The sequence below is a fragment of the Bufo bufo genome, chromosome 1 (genome assembly GCF_905171765.1).
Source record: "Bufo bufo chromosome 1, aBufBuf1.1, whole genome shotgun sequence".
NCBI lineage: Eukaryota > Metazoa > Chordata > Amphibia > Anura > Bufonidae > Bufo > Bufo bufo.
The window spans coordinates 792,545,096-792,559,772 of NC_053389.1; the positions used below are offsets into that span (position 1 = coordinate 792,545,096).

Consider the following 14,677-nt stretch of genomic DNA (forward strand, 5'->3'; position numbering starts at 1 on the left):
CCTCTACCATTTTTTTCTTCTGACTTTAACTTCTTGCATCCTTCCTGTCATCGGATAGGTTGGGTAAATGTCTAAGTGACATCCTGAGGATAACCATGGGAATTCACAGCCAGAAGCATCAGCTAGGATGCTAAAATATGGATGACTTCAACCTCTTCTCCACCATGCTTAGTATGGGAATCGGGTTCATTTAGCTCACCAGAATTAACCTCAACCCACCACCTCCATCTATACATAAGATCAATAAGGTCTTATTTGTGAATCAACCCAAATGGCAAGGGTTGGCTTCAAAGTCACCTCCAACAAGACTATTTTCTGCTGGACCATTATTCTGTCTAGGCCCCTGGTGGACCAGTCCGACCCTGCATCTTGTGGTTTCTAGGTCATGATATGTTTTTGTTGAAACCATGGGCTTAGCAAGGGGAGAAGTTGTGAGCCTAATGGTGGGAGAGGTCAACAGACCACTCTTCCTTGGCAAGGGTATTTCAAGAACCAGGACACTAAATTGAGTATTTGCCACAAGTGAAGAGAAAAATCTAGCTACAACTGGTCCAAACCACAAATTTTACTTCTAGTGTTTTTGTAGCAAGTTTTTCCCTTTGACATGATCCAGCCACACAATTCAAGTCAAATCAGTCAAATGGATGGCGCAATACACTATCCATTTGTATAAATACAATTGGGCAGAACCAGTGGTCTTGTTGGTAGTTGGCTTTGATTCACAGTGAATGAATGGCTGGCAGATTGACCAAATTGGGGTAACTGGGTGTCCATCACTAGCCCCTACTTGTCAGATTGATAAATTGAGGTTCATGTATAAAAACTGTTTTACAAATATTCTCTTGTAGCCCAGAGTCCATGTATCTAACAATGTAATCCGAACTCTGAAAGGTCTCCCATTTCTTCTCCAGGCGTCTCGAAAAGGTTGGTGATAAAGAGCCTGTAATGCCTGGCAGCCCTGTTCCAGACACTGCATCTGTGCAGAGGTCGGTGCCACATAGATCATGTATATGCATACCACGATACCTTCAGTAACCTTCCCCTACTGGAAATGTCAGTTTTCTTAAAGGGAGAACCCCCCTCAAATTATCTCCTAACATGTCATAGTGACAAGTGCCAATGCAAACCATAGGAGTCTACCATATTGAAAACCCTTTAGGCATAACTCCTTCAGGTTAGCTCTAAATTGAAGTTGGTGAAAAGTTAAACCAATGGGAAAATAAATTGGTGGGGGGCAGAAATCGCTTATAGGAAAAGAATATGGTAATTATGGAGCTGGCTAAGCTAGTGACTTTTTGGCTGCATCATCAAACAGCCATTGGGGAGGATGGGTGGTAGAGCTTCCTCAGGTTCACGAGGCAGTGGTTCCTGATGTGCCCACCCTATAATTCGTCTGGAGCGCAGTCAAGTAGATTTTTTGGCTAAAGGTACAATTGGTATGACAAAAAGAACCCAAAATCAAATAAGACCATGCCATGTTCCCTGTATCTTAGAGTGGTACGTGGTGTCCTCCAGACTTGGTTAGAAAGACACCCTCAAGACTTCCGAGATTCTCCACAATGTTTGCAGTGCATCTCTTCCTACCTAAGTCAAGACAGTCGGGAGAACCCCAGCCAGCTCCTCCGTCTTGTAAAGAGCTTGGAAGAAGAGGAAGACCAAGATTCTTCACCAAAAGGTAAGACCAGCCTCCTCACTCAAAATGCATGTGTCTCTGAATTTCTTTCATTGTACTGACCTTTTCTTCTCAATCAGATTGGAGATCTGTAACTCGACCAGCAGAGGGTGACTGTGAGATCTCCGCAGATACCACATCTTTATTATCGTACCCTCCCCAGGATGTGGCAGAACAACTTACATTGATAGATGTGGTAAGTACTCACAATGTAGGTCATACTAGGTAGGACAGGGTTGGTTATTTACTTACAGGATACCCATGGACGACCACACCCAACCATGGCTAGACAACAGTGGCCATAAAATGTGTTGTTTGGGAAGCATATGGGACTCCCCACTGATTAATATCTCCTCTCCTGTCTTGCTCCAGGATCTCTTCCAGAAGTTGCAGTCTTGTCACTGTCTTGGGAGTATTTGGTCTCAGCGGGACAAGAAGGAAAACAGGCATATTGCTCCGAGTGTCCGAGCCACCGTAGCCCAGTTCAATGCAGTAACAGCTTGTGTGACCGCGTCCGTCCTGAGCGACATCCAGATGAAGCCACAGATGAGGGCCAAAGTACTGGAGAAATGGATCTCTATTGCACAGGTGTGTGCAATATGCAAGGCACCGCATGGCACAGACAGGAAGGACCTGACATGGAGTAGACCCCTTCAACCATAGGGCGATACACACCAGAGGGAGGAAATATGACACGGAGACTGCTCCCACTGCCATGGGGTGATATACTGTACATGAACTATATGACATGCAGTGTTTCCCACCTACTATAGGGTGAAACAGACAGTAGGGAGGAGCTATGGGACAAGTCTGCTCCTCCCACCACAGGGTGACAGGAGGGAGGAGCTACGTGACATAGAGTCTGCTCCTCCCACCACAGGGTGACACACACAGGAGGGAGGAGCTATGTGACATGGAGTCCTCCTCCTACCACAGGGTGAGATAGACAGGAGGGAGGAGCTATGTGACCTGGAGTCTGCCCCTCCCACCACAGGGTGACTCAGACAGGAGCATAGTTGCAAACAGTTTTTTTTCGGGACAGTCCCACAAATCAGGCCATGAAAATGGAGGGGCACATGTAAGCCCTGCCACAAGGTGGACGTTATGTGGGTGTTCTGGCCTACTTTGAGGGCATTCTCACATGATCCATGGGGTGTGGTTTAAATGTCCTAATTTTTTTATATGTTGGTCAGTATGTGTGAGGGAGGAGTTACGTGTCATGGAGTCTGCCCCTCCTACCACAGGGTGACACAGACAGGAGGGAGGAGCTATGTGACATGCAGTCTGCTCCTCCCATCACAGAGTGACACAGGAGGGAGGAGCTATGTGACATGCAGTCTGCTCCTCCCACCACAGGGTGACACAGAAGGGAGGAGCTATGTGACATGCAGTCTGCTCCTCCCACCACAGGGTGACACAGGAGGGAGGAGCTATGTGACATGCAGTCTGCTCCTCCCACCACAGGGTGACACAGGAGGGAGGAGCTATGTGACATGCAGTCTGCTCCTCCCACCACAGGGTGACACAGGAGAGAGGAGCTATGTGACATGGAGTCTGCTCCTCCCATCACAGGGTGACACAGGAGGGAGGAGCTATGTGACATGCAGTCTGCTCCTCCCACCACAGGGTGACACAGGAGGGAGGAGCTATGTGACATGCAGTCTGCTCCTCCCACCACAGGGTGACAGAAGGGAGGAGCTATGTGACATGCAGTCTGCTCCTCCCCCCACCAGGTGACACAGGAGGGAGGAGCTATGTGACATGGAGTCTTTTCTTCCTCCAGTACTGCAGATTTCTACGTAACTTCTCCTCACTTAGAGCCATATTGTCGGCCCTTCAGTCAAATTCTATCTACCGGTTGAAGAGAACCTGGGCGGCAGTGAGCAGGTAATAACTGTATGCACTCATCCTCCAAATTGACTGAATTAAAAGAGAACTCTAACCAGCTCAGAGCTGCTAGAGCAGGGGCTGGAAGAAATAATCATAGAAACTTCAGCCTTTTTCCTTAAAGAAGCAGTAAGAATATTCCTCGGACTCGTTCTATTGAGAACTACAAGTACACTTGGTGTAGCTGCGGATTCCTCCAACCCTCTGGCTGTTCCTCTGGGCAGCATGAGGCCGTTATTTCCCAGGTTGCACCTACTCAGTTCTCTCCACTCTGGGGTCTCAGGGATGCATTTACCAGTGTGCATAAAAGGGGAGGTACCGTAAGTGGGTGGAGTCTGACACATTCCTTATAAGGGAATGCCGGTGTCAAGGAGATCCACGAGCTGTTACATGGTAGAAACCATACTGTAACAGCCATTTAATGGAGCACAAAGCCTTTACAATCTGCAGACGGGGACTGTAGTCTGGAGTATTCCTTTAAGACAGACTGCCTTTAAGGTGGACATCTGTAATCTATTCCTTCTCTTCCTCAGAGACAATCTGAACATCTTCCACAAGTTATCAGCCATCTTCTCAGATGAAAATAACCACGAGATGAGCCGGGAAATCCTAACAAAGGTAAATCTACACGTACTGAAGGTTGAGGCTTTGTCTAAACTTCCCATCTTGGATTAATAGGGGTCAGTATTAAAGTCATCAGGTGTGGTGCTAAAGGGAAACCATCAGCAGGCTGGGATTCAGGAGAAGAAAAGTCCAGAGGAAGACAGGAAGAAGAACGCTCCACCCCTGATTTGATTTTCTTATAATTTGGCTAATAACCAGCCTTGTGACAGCCACAATATCGTTCGGTTGCCCCACCCAGGCCCTGCCTATTATAACCTTGGCCTTGCCTACAAAACCAACCTAATCAGGGACAGATTTTAGGATGGACATATATTTTCAGGCCTCCATCAACATCAGAGGTGGCCTCTCATCTCTCTTATATGTAGCTGCACTAGGGGGTCAGTTGGGGCCCTAACAGGAAGTTACATGCCATCAACCAATCAGCAACCAGTTGCATGTACCCAGGGCCCCCCCCCCCTTCCTAGGCGAAAGCTAATTTTGCCGCCCCCCTTAACTCAGCCCATTGACCACACCCTTTAACCCGCCCCTTTTTGTCGGCCACCTATTTAATGATTGTTTCATGCAACATTTTACTTGACCTGCTAATTTTAGATATTCTTGGTGGTCATCTGTGCCATTTTGGCCTCAAAACATTACATGACCCCCTACACTACATTACATTATTGACAACTGTAAGTTTTTACCTTGACTGGTGGTGGCCTAGGTGTGTTTATCAGCAGGTCTGCTCCAGTCACTGTTATGGGGGGATCTGTGGATGGCACTGTTATGGGGGGGATCTGTGGATGACACTGTTATGGGGGATCTGTGGATGACACACTGCTTTGGGGGATCTGTGGATGACACTGTTATGGGGGATCTGTGGATGACACACTGTTATGGAGGACCTGTGGATGACACACTGTTATGGGGGACCTGTGGATGACACACTGTTATGGGGGATCTGTGGATGACACACTGTTATGGGGGATCTTTGGATGACACACTGTTATGGGGGATCTGTGGATGACACACTGTTATGGGGGATCTGTGGATTGCACTGTTATGGAGGGGGATCTGTGGATGGCACCGTTATGGAGGGGGATCTGTGGATGGCACCGTTATGGAGGGGGATCTGTGGATGGCACCGTTATGGAGGGGGGTCTGTGGATGGCACCATTATGGAGGGGGATCTGTGGATGGCACCGTTATGGAGGGGGATCTGTGGATGGCACCGTTATGGAGGGGGATCTGTGGATGGCACCGTTATGGAGGGGGATCTGTGGATGGCACTGTTATGGGGGATCTGTGGATGATACATACCGTATATAGCATCTTATGCTATATGTGTCATCCACAGATCCACCCCATGACAATGTCATCCACAGATCCCCCTCCATAACAGTGTTCTGTGGATGACACTATTATAGGGGATCTGTGGATGACATTATTATGGGGGGATCTGTGGATGACACTATTATGGGGGAGATCTGTGTATGACACTTATGGGGGAGATCTGTGTATGACACTTATGGGGGAGATCTGTGTATGACACTTATGGGGGAGATCTGTGGATGACACTTATGGGGGAGATCTGTGGATGACACTTATGGGGGAGATCTGTGGATGACACTTATGGGGGAGATCTGTGGATGACACTTATGGAGGGTATCTGTGGATGGCACTGTTATGGAGGGGATCTGTGAATGGCACTGTTATGGAGGGGATCTGTGGATGGCACTGTTATGGGGGAATCTGTGGATGGCACTGTTATGGGAGGGGGATCTGTGGATGACACATACCGTATATAGCATCTTATGCTATGTGTCATCCACAGATCCCCCTCCATAACAGTGTCATCCACAGATCCCCCTCCATAACAGTGTCATCCACAGATCCCCCCCATAAGTGTCATCCACAGACCCCCCCCCCCCCAATAACAGTGTCACCCACGGATCCCCCTCCCTATAACAGTGCCATTATCCATAGATCCCCCTCCCCGCCGCTCACAGTAGTATACATTTATAAACTGTAATCGGTATCCTGCAGACAGTAACTTTAAATCAGCTGTCATCTCTTTACTAGTGGGGTTTGGATGCAACATCAGATGCTCAGTGCCAGATAGACAGTCTAGTTACGCGATTGAGTCTTTTGCCGTGAATAGAGACGATATGCTTACCAAGCCCATTGCCTCTAATCTCTAATGACACTTGCTGTGCCCAACACTGCAGAACTGGACTTCGCTTATAGCGGTCTCCTTTCCCAAGTCCTAATTGTGGCTCGTGTTACTCAGATACCCCAGGACTTACTGTAGGGCTGAAATATACAACAACCGGACAGTGGCAAAAACCACATAAATGATGCACCTATCAATACTGGTAGAAAACTAGACGCTAGTCTACCTTACATTCAGCTCCCTCCAGTAACAGGCAGTGCGGGAGGCAGCGCTCACTCACTGACGTCACGCGCCTGCGCCGCCTAGTGGGAGGAGCAGGCGCGTGACGTCAGTGAGAGAGCGCCGCTCCGCACTGCCTGTTACCGGAGTCAGTGTAAGGCCTCATGCACACGACTGTTGTGTGCATCCGCGTCCGTTCCGTCATTTTTCACAGTTTAGCAGAGGTCCCATTTATTTCTATGGAGCTGTGAAAAAAAACTGATAGTCCTCCGTTTTTTCTCCGCGTCCGTGATTCCAGTCCGTCAAAAAAAATATAACCTGTCCTATTCTTGTTAGTGGAAAACGGAGGACGGACCCATTCAAGTCAATGGGTCCGTCAAAAAAAACGGATGCACAACTGGTATGTCATCCGTGTCCGTTTTTTTCTACAAGACCTTGGTGCAATAAAATTGCACTTTTCATTAACCTTCCTTTTTTTTCCCCTGTGAGACAAAAAAAAAGGAAGACACAAGGAAACACAACTGAAGCAAAATCGGACACGGACCACTGAAGCCAAATCACTGACAGTGAAAAAACACTGTCGTGTGCATGAGGCCTTAGATAGTAAAGAGATGAGCACTGATTTTAAAGTTAACACACTGACACAAAAAAATATATATATGGCTCGGGACCGGCCGGGCCCCCCCGAGCGCCGGGCCCCTTACTGGGGTATCGGCTTTACCCCCCTGATGGCGGCCCTGCATGTACCTACCTCTACAGTCATAGATCAGCAGTGGAGGAGACTGGAGGGGATCGGGCTGACGTAGATATGACACAGTATATATTTATATGATCATTCTCATGTTTTCTTCACTTCTTACAACAGGACGAGATCCCGCTCCGTAGGACGAACAGTGCGCGTAACGAGCCCCGCCCACTTCAGAGGTCAGCGTCACAGGTCCGCTCCACGGTAGGTCAGAGAAACAACACGGCTCTTACACGGTTGGCTGCTGTTCAAAGCTGGTGTGACATGGAAATGAGTAACTAGACCTGCAGTATAATATTAACCCAGTGAGGTCCACATGGGGCAGCTGCACAGTACAGCGTATAGCTGTGTCAGTGATTCCAGTGGTCCAAGACCCCCAGGATCTCCTGAGTTCCTGTACGACAGTTCTGGAAGAGTAAGAGAAATCTCACATAACGCTGAGCCCAGGAGCTTACACTCTTATTACCCCTTTCTCACATGGACTTATTTGTCTCAAGGGGTTGTCCAGGATTTTGATATTGATGGCTTATCCTCAGGATAGGCTATCAATATCAGATCGGCGGGGGTCCGACTGCCAGCACCCCCGCTGATCAGCTGTTAACACGCAGCGCTGTTCTACAGTGGGAGCAGTGCTGCAGTTACCAGCTCCGTCCACTACACAATGGATGGCGCTGTGTAGTTCTGGCTCTTACTTCCAGGGGAGGAGCTTCAAGGTGACAGCTGATCAGCGGGGGTTCAGGGTGTCGGACACCTGCTGATCTGATACTGATTGCCCGGGCACTTCTCCCCATAGCTCCTACACAGAAATCATGACAGGTTCCTTATGTCAATAGATGTTCCTTCAAGACAGATCCTTAAAGAGGAACTCTGATCTCAAAAGATACCATTGGTTGGGTCCTGTGAGTATGGACTTCCACTGATTCAGGACACACGTAAAAGGGGAAATGCACGTTGCCACCGGCAACCAGTCTGCACGGCAACCGTGACACGGTCAAACAACAATATGACCCTGACAGATATGTAGCAGTACAAGGGCAGTAGTATGGAAAAACTGAGTAACGGTGCCTGAGGTAGCTCTAATGGTGGCATTTTTTCCTAAAATGGCTGCTGCACGTGTTAGGACATGGAGCAAGGAACTCTGGGAACGAGGGATCACCCACAATGCCATGCATGCAGCCAATCAGCAGGCAGCCAGCCCTGTGATGTCACAGCCCTTTAAATAGCCTCAGCCATCTTGGATTCTGCCATTTTCCAGTGTACTTAGTATAGGGAGAGATGTCAGCAGGCGCTAGGGACAGTGCTAGGAAAGACTTTAAAACTTTTATTTTGCTGAATAGAAGTTCAGGGAAAGGATGGGGGAGAATCATTTCCACAGTATTGAAGCAGAACAGGGTTCAGTAGGGGAGGTTACAGCCTGGGTAAGGCCTCCTGCACACAAACGTGTGCTGCCCGTTGCCGTATTTCGGACCGCAGATCCACAATACACGGGCACCGTTCCGTGTGCATTCCGCATCACGGATGCGGACCCATTCACTTCAACGGGTCCGCAAATCCGGAGATGCGGAATGGTGCGGAACGGAAGCACGGAACGGAACACTATGGAAGCACTACGGAGTGCTTCCGTGGGGTTTCGTCCCGTACTTCCGTTCCGCAAAAAGATAGAACATGTACTATCTTTTTGCGGAACGGCCGGATTGCGGACCCATTAAAGTGAATGGGTCCACGATCTGCTGCGGCTGCCCTACGGTCGGTGTTCGTGCATTGCGGGAGTGGCAGAGGCCTAAATGTTTCTGGCGCAGGCACAGGTCGCAGCAAAGTAAGGGGGCGTGGCAGCAGGAGTCGCAGCGAGAGGCCTGAGCTCCCGGTGTCATCTAGTGGTCGTGTCTTGACCAGCAACCCAGCGGTTCTTGAATGGTTGACTCGGTCATCCACTTCGTCCTAAGTGACATCAGGCACCCCCAGCCATGAGTCGGTGGGTTCGTCAGACACAACCCTTAGTTGGCATTACCCGGGAGCAGGCCCTGTGCCTTCATCTGTCATCAACCTGCCTCTGTCCTTTTCTGTTCCCTCAGCCAGAGAAGTATTATATGCTGTGGGCTCAGCTGCACTGTACAGCGAGGACGAGCTACTAGAGGACAGTCAGCAGCTACTGGCCAGCCAAGATGTGGAGGAGACATCCGCCGCTTCCTCCGGTAGGCGGGCAAGTAGTGATGAGGAGTGTGACATGGGAGCTGATGTTGCGAGCGGTCAGGCTCCTGACCTAGAGATGGTTGAGGAGGACATCAGTGACGTGCAGACAGTACTCGATGACGATGATGTAGCTGATCGCACTTGGGAGCCGGGTGAATTAGGGGCTTCATCATCATCGAGAGAAGAGGGTGGCAGTTTGTCCGTGAGGCAGCGGCGGAGCCAGCAATTCACTAGCGTGGCCGGGAGTCAGCAGGGTGGCAGCAGTGGGAGGTCGAAAGCCAAACGTGCCCTGGGTAGACCACCCGCTTCTCAGAAGCCTACCTGCCCGGAAAGTAATGGTGCAGGGGTTCACGGAAGCAGCGGCGGTAGAAGTCAGTCAGTGTGGGGTGTTGGGGGTAAAATCACCTACTCAGCGGTGTGGCAGTTTTTTGTTAAGCCGGCGGATGAAGGTGAACATGGCCATTTGTAGAATCTGTGAGCAGAAGGTGAAGCACCACAGCACTGCGTCAACATATGCAGCGTCACCATAAAGTGGCCTGGGAGAACCATGGCTCCAATGTACAGGTCCAGCCTGCTGCAGCAACCGCTGCATTACCCAGTGGCACGCACCCGATTTCAGGCAGTCAAGGCTCCACCACCTCAGCTGAAGGGAGCTGTCTGTCCTTCCCATCATCTGCTGGTCCTGATGCTCCTGCTCCTCCTCCTACTTCTCGTCAGTCATTCCATCAGCAATTGATCATTGAAGCGATTGCCAAGAGACAACAGTATGAGTGCACTCATCTAACAGCGCAGAAGCTGAACGTGCTCCTGGCCAAGTTGCTGGTGCTGCAGTCCCTTCCTTTCCAAGTGGTGGACTCTGCACCTTTCAGAGAACTGATGGCTTGTGCAGAGCCAAGGTAGAGAGTCCCAAGCCGTCATTTATTTGCCAAAAAGGCTGTACCAGCCCTGCACACACATGTAGAACAGAAGGTGGGCCAGTCCTTGAGCCTGTTGGTGTGTACCAAAGTGCACGGCAGCGCTGACGTGTGGAGCTGTAACTACTTTCAGGGACAATACATGTCCTTTACGGCCCACTGGGTGAATGTGGTTCCTGCACAGCCACACCGGCATCTTGGCCAGGTGACGCCGCTTCCGCCTCCACAATCTCACACCGTTGGTCCTGCGACAATGTCCGCCTCTGCCTCCTCATCCTCCACCGTGTCCTCAGCCTTCACCGAAGGGAAAATTCACAGTGCCCCTGCAGCATACCACATGTGCAGGGCACTGTGGTGTCACGCTGTTCTGCACCTCATTTGCCTGGGCGAACTGAGTCACACAGGGGAGGAACTGCTCCGTGTCCTTCATCAAGAAATGGAATTCTGGCTTTGTCCGCAACAACTCAAAATCGGAACCATGGTGACCGACAATGGGAAGAACATAGTGCTGGCGATGCATCATGGAGCGCCCTGTATGGCACATGTGTTCAAACTGGTTGTCAAGCGGTTCCTGAAATCTTCCACCCATCTGCAAGACATCCTAAAAATGGCCAGGAAACTTTGCATGCACTTCAGCCACTCGTACACCGCAAAGCACACCCTCCTTGAGCTGCAGAGGCAGAACGGAATCCCCCATCTTAGGCTGATATGCAACGTTTCCACCTGTTGGAATTCCACCCTCAATATGTTTGACCAACTTACGAACAGAGAAAGGCCATAAACAATTTCTTGATGATCCAAGTTGACAGGAGTACGGTACTCCCCTGTGTAACTTCGATGTCAGCCAGTGGCAGCTCATGCATGACACCTGCTGTTTGCTCAAGCCCTTTGAGGAGGCCACGTTATTTGTCAGTCGCCAGGACTACGGGATGAACAACGTCATTCCACTGCTTCATGTCCTGGAACAGATGCTGGTAAATCTGGCTGGTCAGGGGACTGGAGACGTGGCACCTAGATCTCATGGCCACATGAGCCCTGAGGGGGCTGAACTGGAGAAGGAGGAGGACATTTGAGCACAAGCAATGTGTAGCGAAATGGGTGGTTTTTATACACAGGTGACAGGAGAGGAGGAGCAGGAGCAGCCAGAGGAGCTACAGGGCGATGAGGAAGATGAGACAGAGGACCGGGGCAGTATGCAGTGGAGATGGAGGCAGGGAGTCCCTCCAAGTTACTGTCACCGCCACTTCTGTGAGAAGGTCTGGCAGACGTTCTTCTCTACCTCTTGTATGATGTTCTTAGTTTTGGTTTCACTTTCTCATCTCCTTTCCTTCTGCCAGGTGTCACTTATTTAGACATAATCGTCTTCCTTTATATCATAATCGTCTTCCTTTATATTCCCTCCCATACTGCCTCACTTTGCGGTTTATACTACTTCCTGGATGAGGTGTTAACTGCTGGAGGTGCGTCTGCTGTTTGCTCAGATAAGTCCTTTACTTTATTGTGTTTGCTTGCTGGCTTGATTCTAGGTGACCCTGACTCCCTCCGTATTAAGTGCAGGGAGCCAGTGGTCGTGTCCCCTCACTATTATAGGGTTTTCAGGTGTCACACAGTCTTAGGTACGTAGGCATGCAATCATCTACCATCGAGACCCTTGTATGTGCATAGCAGTCAGGGAGAGTTCTTAGGGTTTTATAGGGCTCACCTATATGCTCCTTAGTTTGGGATCAAGCCAGCCGCTCGTTTATTTATAAGTTCCAGCTATCTGCAAATCTCATCCATGACATTATAAACCGCCATAACCGTCTTAAGCATGGATCCGGTTTCAGCCTTGATTGACCGCATACAAGGTCTTTCGCTGGAGGTAGCAGATCTCCGTAAAACTGTGTCTCAGTTTCAGGTGACCGGTTCTGCTGGCGTTCATGGAGTTTGTTCCGAGCCTAAGATCTCGCTTCCGGATACGTTCTCCGGGGGTAGTGAGAATTTTGTTTGCTTTAGAGAGGCTTGCAAACTCCATTTTTGCCTACTTCCCCATTCCTCTGGTGATGAGGAGCAGAGGGTGGGGATCATCATCTTGCTGCTCAAAGATAATGCTCAGTCTTGGGCCTTTTCACTGCCGGTGGGGGCACGGCCCCTCCAATCGGTGGATGAATTTTTTGTAGCCCTGGGGCAGATATATGATGACCCGGATCGTATTGCTCTGGCTGAATCTAAACTGCGTTTTTTATGCCAGGGTAAACAGTCCGCAGAGATATATTGTTCTGAATTTCGGAGATGGGCAGCTGATACTGGTTGAAATGATGCTGCACTCCAAAGTCAATTTTGCCATGGTCTTTCGGAAAGATTGAAAGATGCATTCGCTTTTCATGCGAGACCAGCGTCCTTAGCGTCAGATATGTCTCTAGCTGTTCGTATTGACAGGCGTCTTAGAGAGAGAGAGGAGACAACTCTTTCCTGTCATATTCAGCCCAAGGACAGTGGGGCTGTCTCATTCAGTGCGCAGTCTGTCTCAATCCCATCTGAGTAGGAGGCCATGCAGCTGGGTTTGCTTGCCTCTGATAGTAGAGGATTCAGCTCTCAGAGGAGGGTTTGTTTCTGCTGTTCGTATAAATCATTTAGCTAATGTTTGTCCCTCTAGGAGATTCATGAAGTTTTCTGAGGGTAATAAAAACAAAATAAAAACTCTAAAAACTTTCCATTTGCTACTATTGGCAAGGTTGATGCGGAAATTGAAGGTTTGCCGTTTGCTTGTAGTTCCCGTTTTCTCCTACCTGCCAGGGTGGCGCTAGACAGCAAGAACATTGTTTGTGAGATTTTTGTAGATAGTGGAGCAGCTGTCAATCTCATTGATAATCAATTTGCAACAACGCATGGTTTCCAGGTATGCACTTTGGAAAAGGATATACCTGTTTTTGCTATCGATTCCCCTCCACTTTCTCAAAGATCGTTAAAGGGCATAGTTCACAATATCCGTTTGACTGTGGGTGACGCTGATGTTGAGGATATGTCATGTTTGGTCTTAATACGGATTACCTACTCCTCTGGTGTTGGGGCTACCCTGGCTCACTAAACATAATCCCACCATTGATTGGCAAGCAAGGCAAATAAATGGTTGGAGTGAGTTTTGCAGAGAGAATTGCCTCACGACATCACTTTCAGAGGTTTCTACCAAGACTGTGCCATCTTTTCTCTCTGAATTTTCGGTTGTGTTTTCCGAGAGTGGTGTCCAGGAGTTGCCCCCTCACCGGGAGTACGACTGCCCTATTAATCTCATCTCAGGCGCCAAGCTGCCAAAATCACGTCTATACAATCTCTCCCAACCTGAAAGGGTCGCTATGCGTACTTATATATCTCTGAGAGCCTGAGAAAGGGACACATCCGACCCTCAAAGTCACCTGTTGCCGCTGGGTTTTTTTTGTTAAGAAAAAAGATGCTTATTTAAGACCTTGTCTGGATTTCAGGGAGCTGAAACGTATCACGATTCGTGACCCATATCCGCTTCCTCTGATCCCGGACCTGTTTAACCAGATTGTTGGGGCTAAAGTTTTTTCGAAGTTGGATTTAAGAGGGGCATACAACCTAGTCAGGGTCAGGGAAGGGGACGAATGGAAGACGGCCTTCATTACCCCTGAGGGTCATTTCGAAAATTTGGTTATGCCCTTTGGTTTGATGAATGCTCCGGCCGTCTTCCAACATTTTGTGAACAGCATTTTTTTATCATTTAATGGGGAAATCTGTACTGGTGTATCAAGATGACATTTAGATTTTTTTCCCCTGATTTCAAGACTCATCGGGACCACCTATGTCAGGTCTTGCTGATTCTGCGGGAGAATAAATTGTATGCTAAACTGGAAAAATGTGTGTTTGTGGTTCCAGAGATTCAATTTCTTGGTTTTCTTCTCTCCACTTCTGGTTTTCGGATGGACCCTGAGAAGGTCTGCACTGTGCTTGATTGGGAGCTTCCTGAGAATCAGAAGGCGCTGATGCGGTTTTTGGGTTTTGCCAATTATTACAGAAAGTTCATTTTGAATTATTCCTCTGTTGTTAAGCCACTCACTGGTATGACTAAAAAGGGGGTGGATTTTTCCTCGTGGCCGGTAGATGCGCTTAAAGCCTTTTCTACTATTAAAGAGAGTTTTGCTTCTGCTCCCATTTTGGTACAAACTGATGTCTCTCTAACTTTTATTGTTGAGGTGTATGCTTCTGAGATGGGTGTGGGTGCGGTCTTGTCTCAGGGTCCCTCTCCTGCCAAATGGCGACCGTGTGCCTTTTTCTCA

At 49.0% G+C, this 14,677-nt stretch overlaps 1 protein-coding gene across 4 annotated transcripts in view; it reads left to right on the top strand.

Moving 5' to 3' along the window:
• RGL3 (ral guanine nucleotide dissociation stimulator like 3) overlaps positions 1 to 14,677 on the top strand; it is a 55,244-nt gene that overhangs the window by 20,844 nt on the left and 19,723 nt on the right. For 3 of the 4 annotated variants that reach the window (XM_040415001.1, XM_040415000.1, XM_040415002.1), the window contains 7 exons: positions 912 to 986; positions 1,494 to 1,675; positions 1,753 to 1,868; positions 2,045 to 2,260; positions 3,456 to 3,559; positions 4,093 to 4,177; positions 7,420 to 7,503. In XM_040415001.1, coding sequence (XP_040270935.1) covers positions 912 to 986; positions 1,494 to 1,675; positions 1,753 to 1,868; positions 2,045 to 2,260; positions 3,456 to 3,559; positions 4,093 to 4,177; positions 7,420 to 7,503 — 862 coding nt within the window. The remainder of the gene's footprint in view (positions 1 to 911; positions 987 to 1,493; positions 1,676 to 1,752; positions 1,869 to 2,044; positions 2,261 to 3,455; positions 3,560 to 4,092; positions 4,178 to 7,419; positions 7,504 to 14,677) is intronic. The other variant, XM_040415003.1, reaches the window with a different exon arrangement.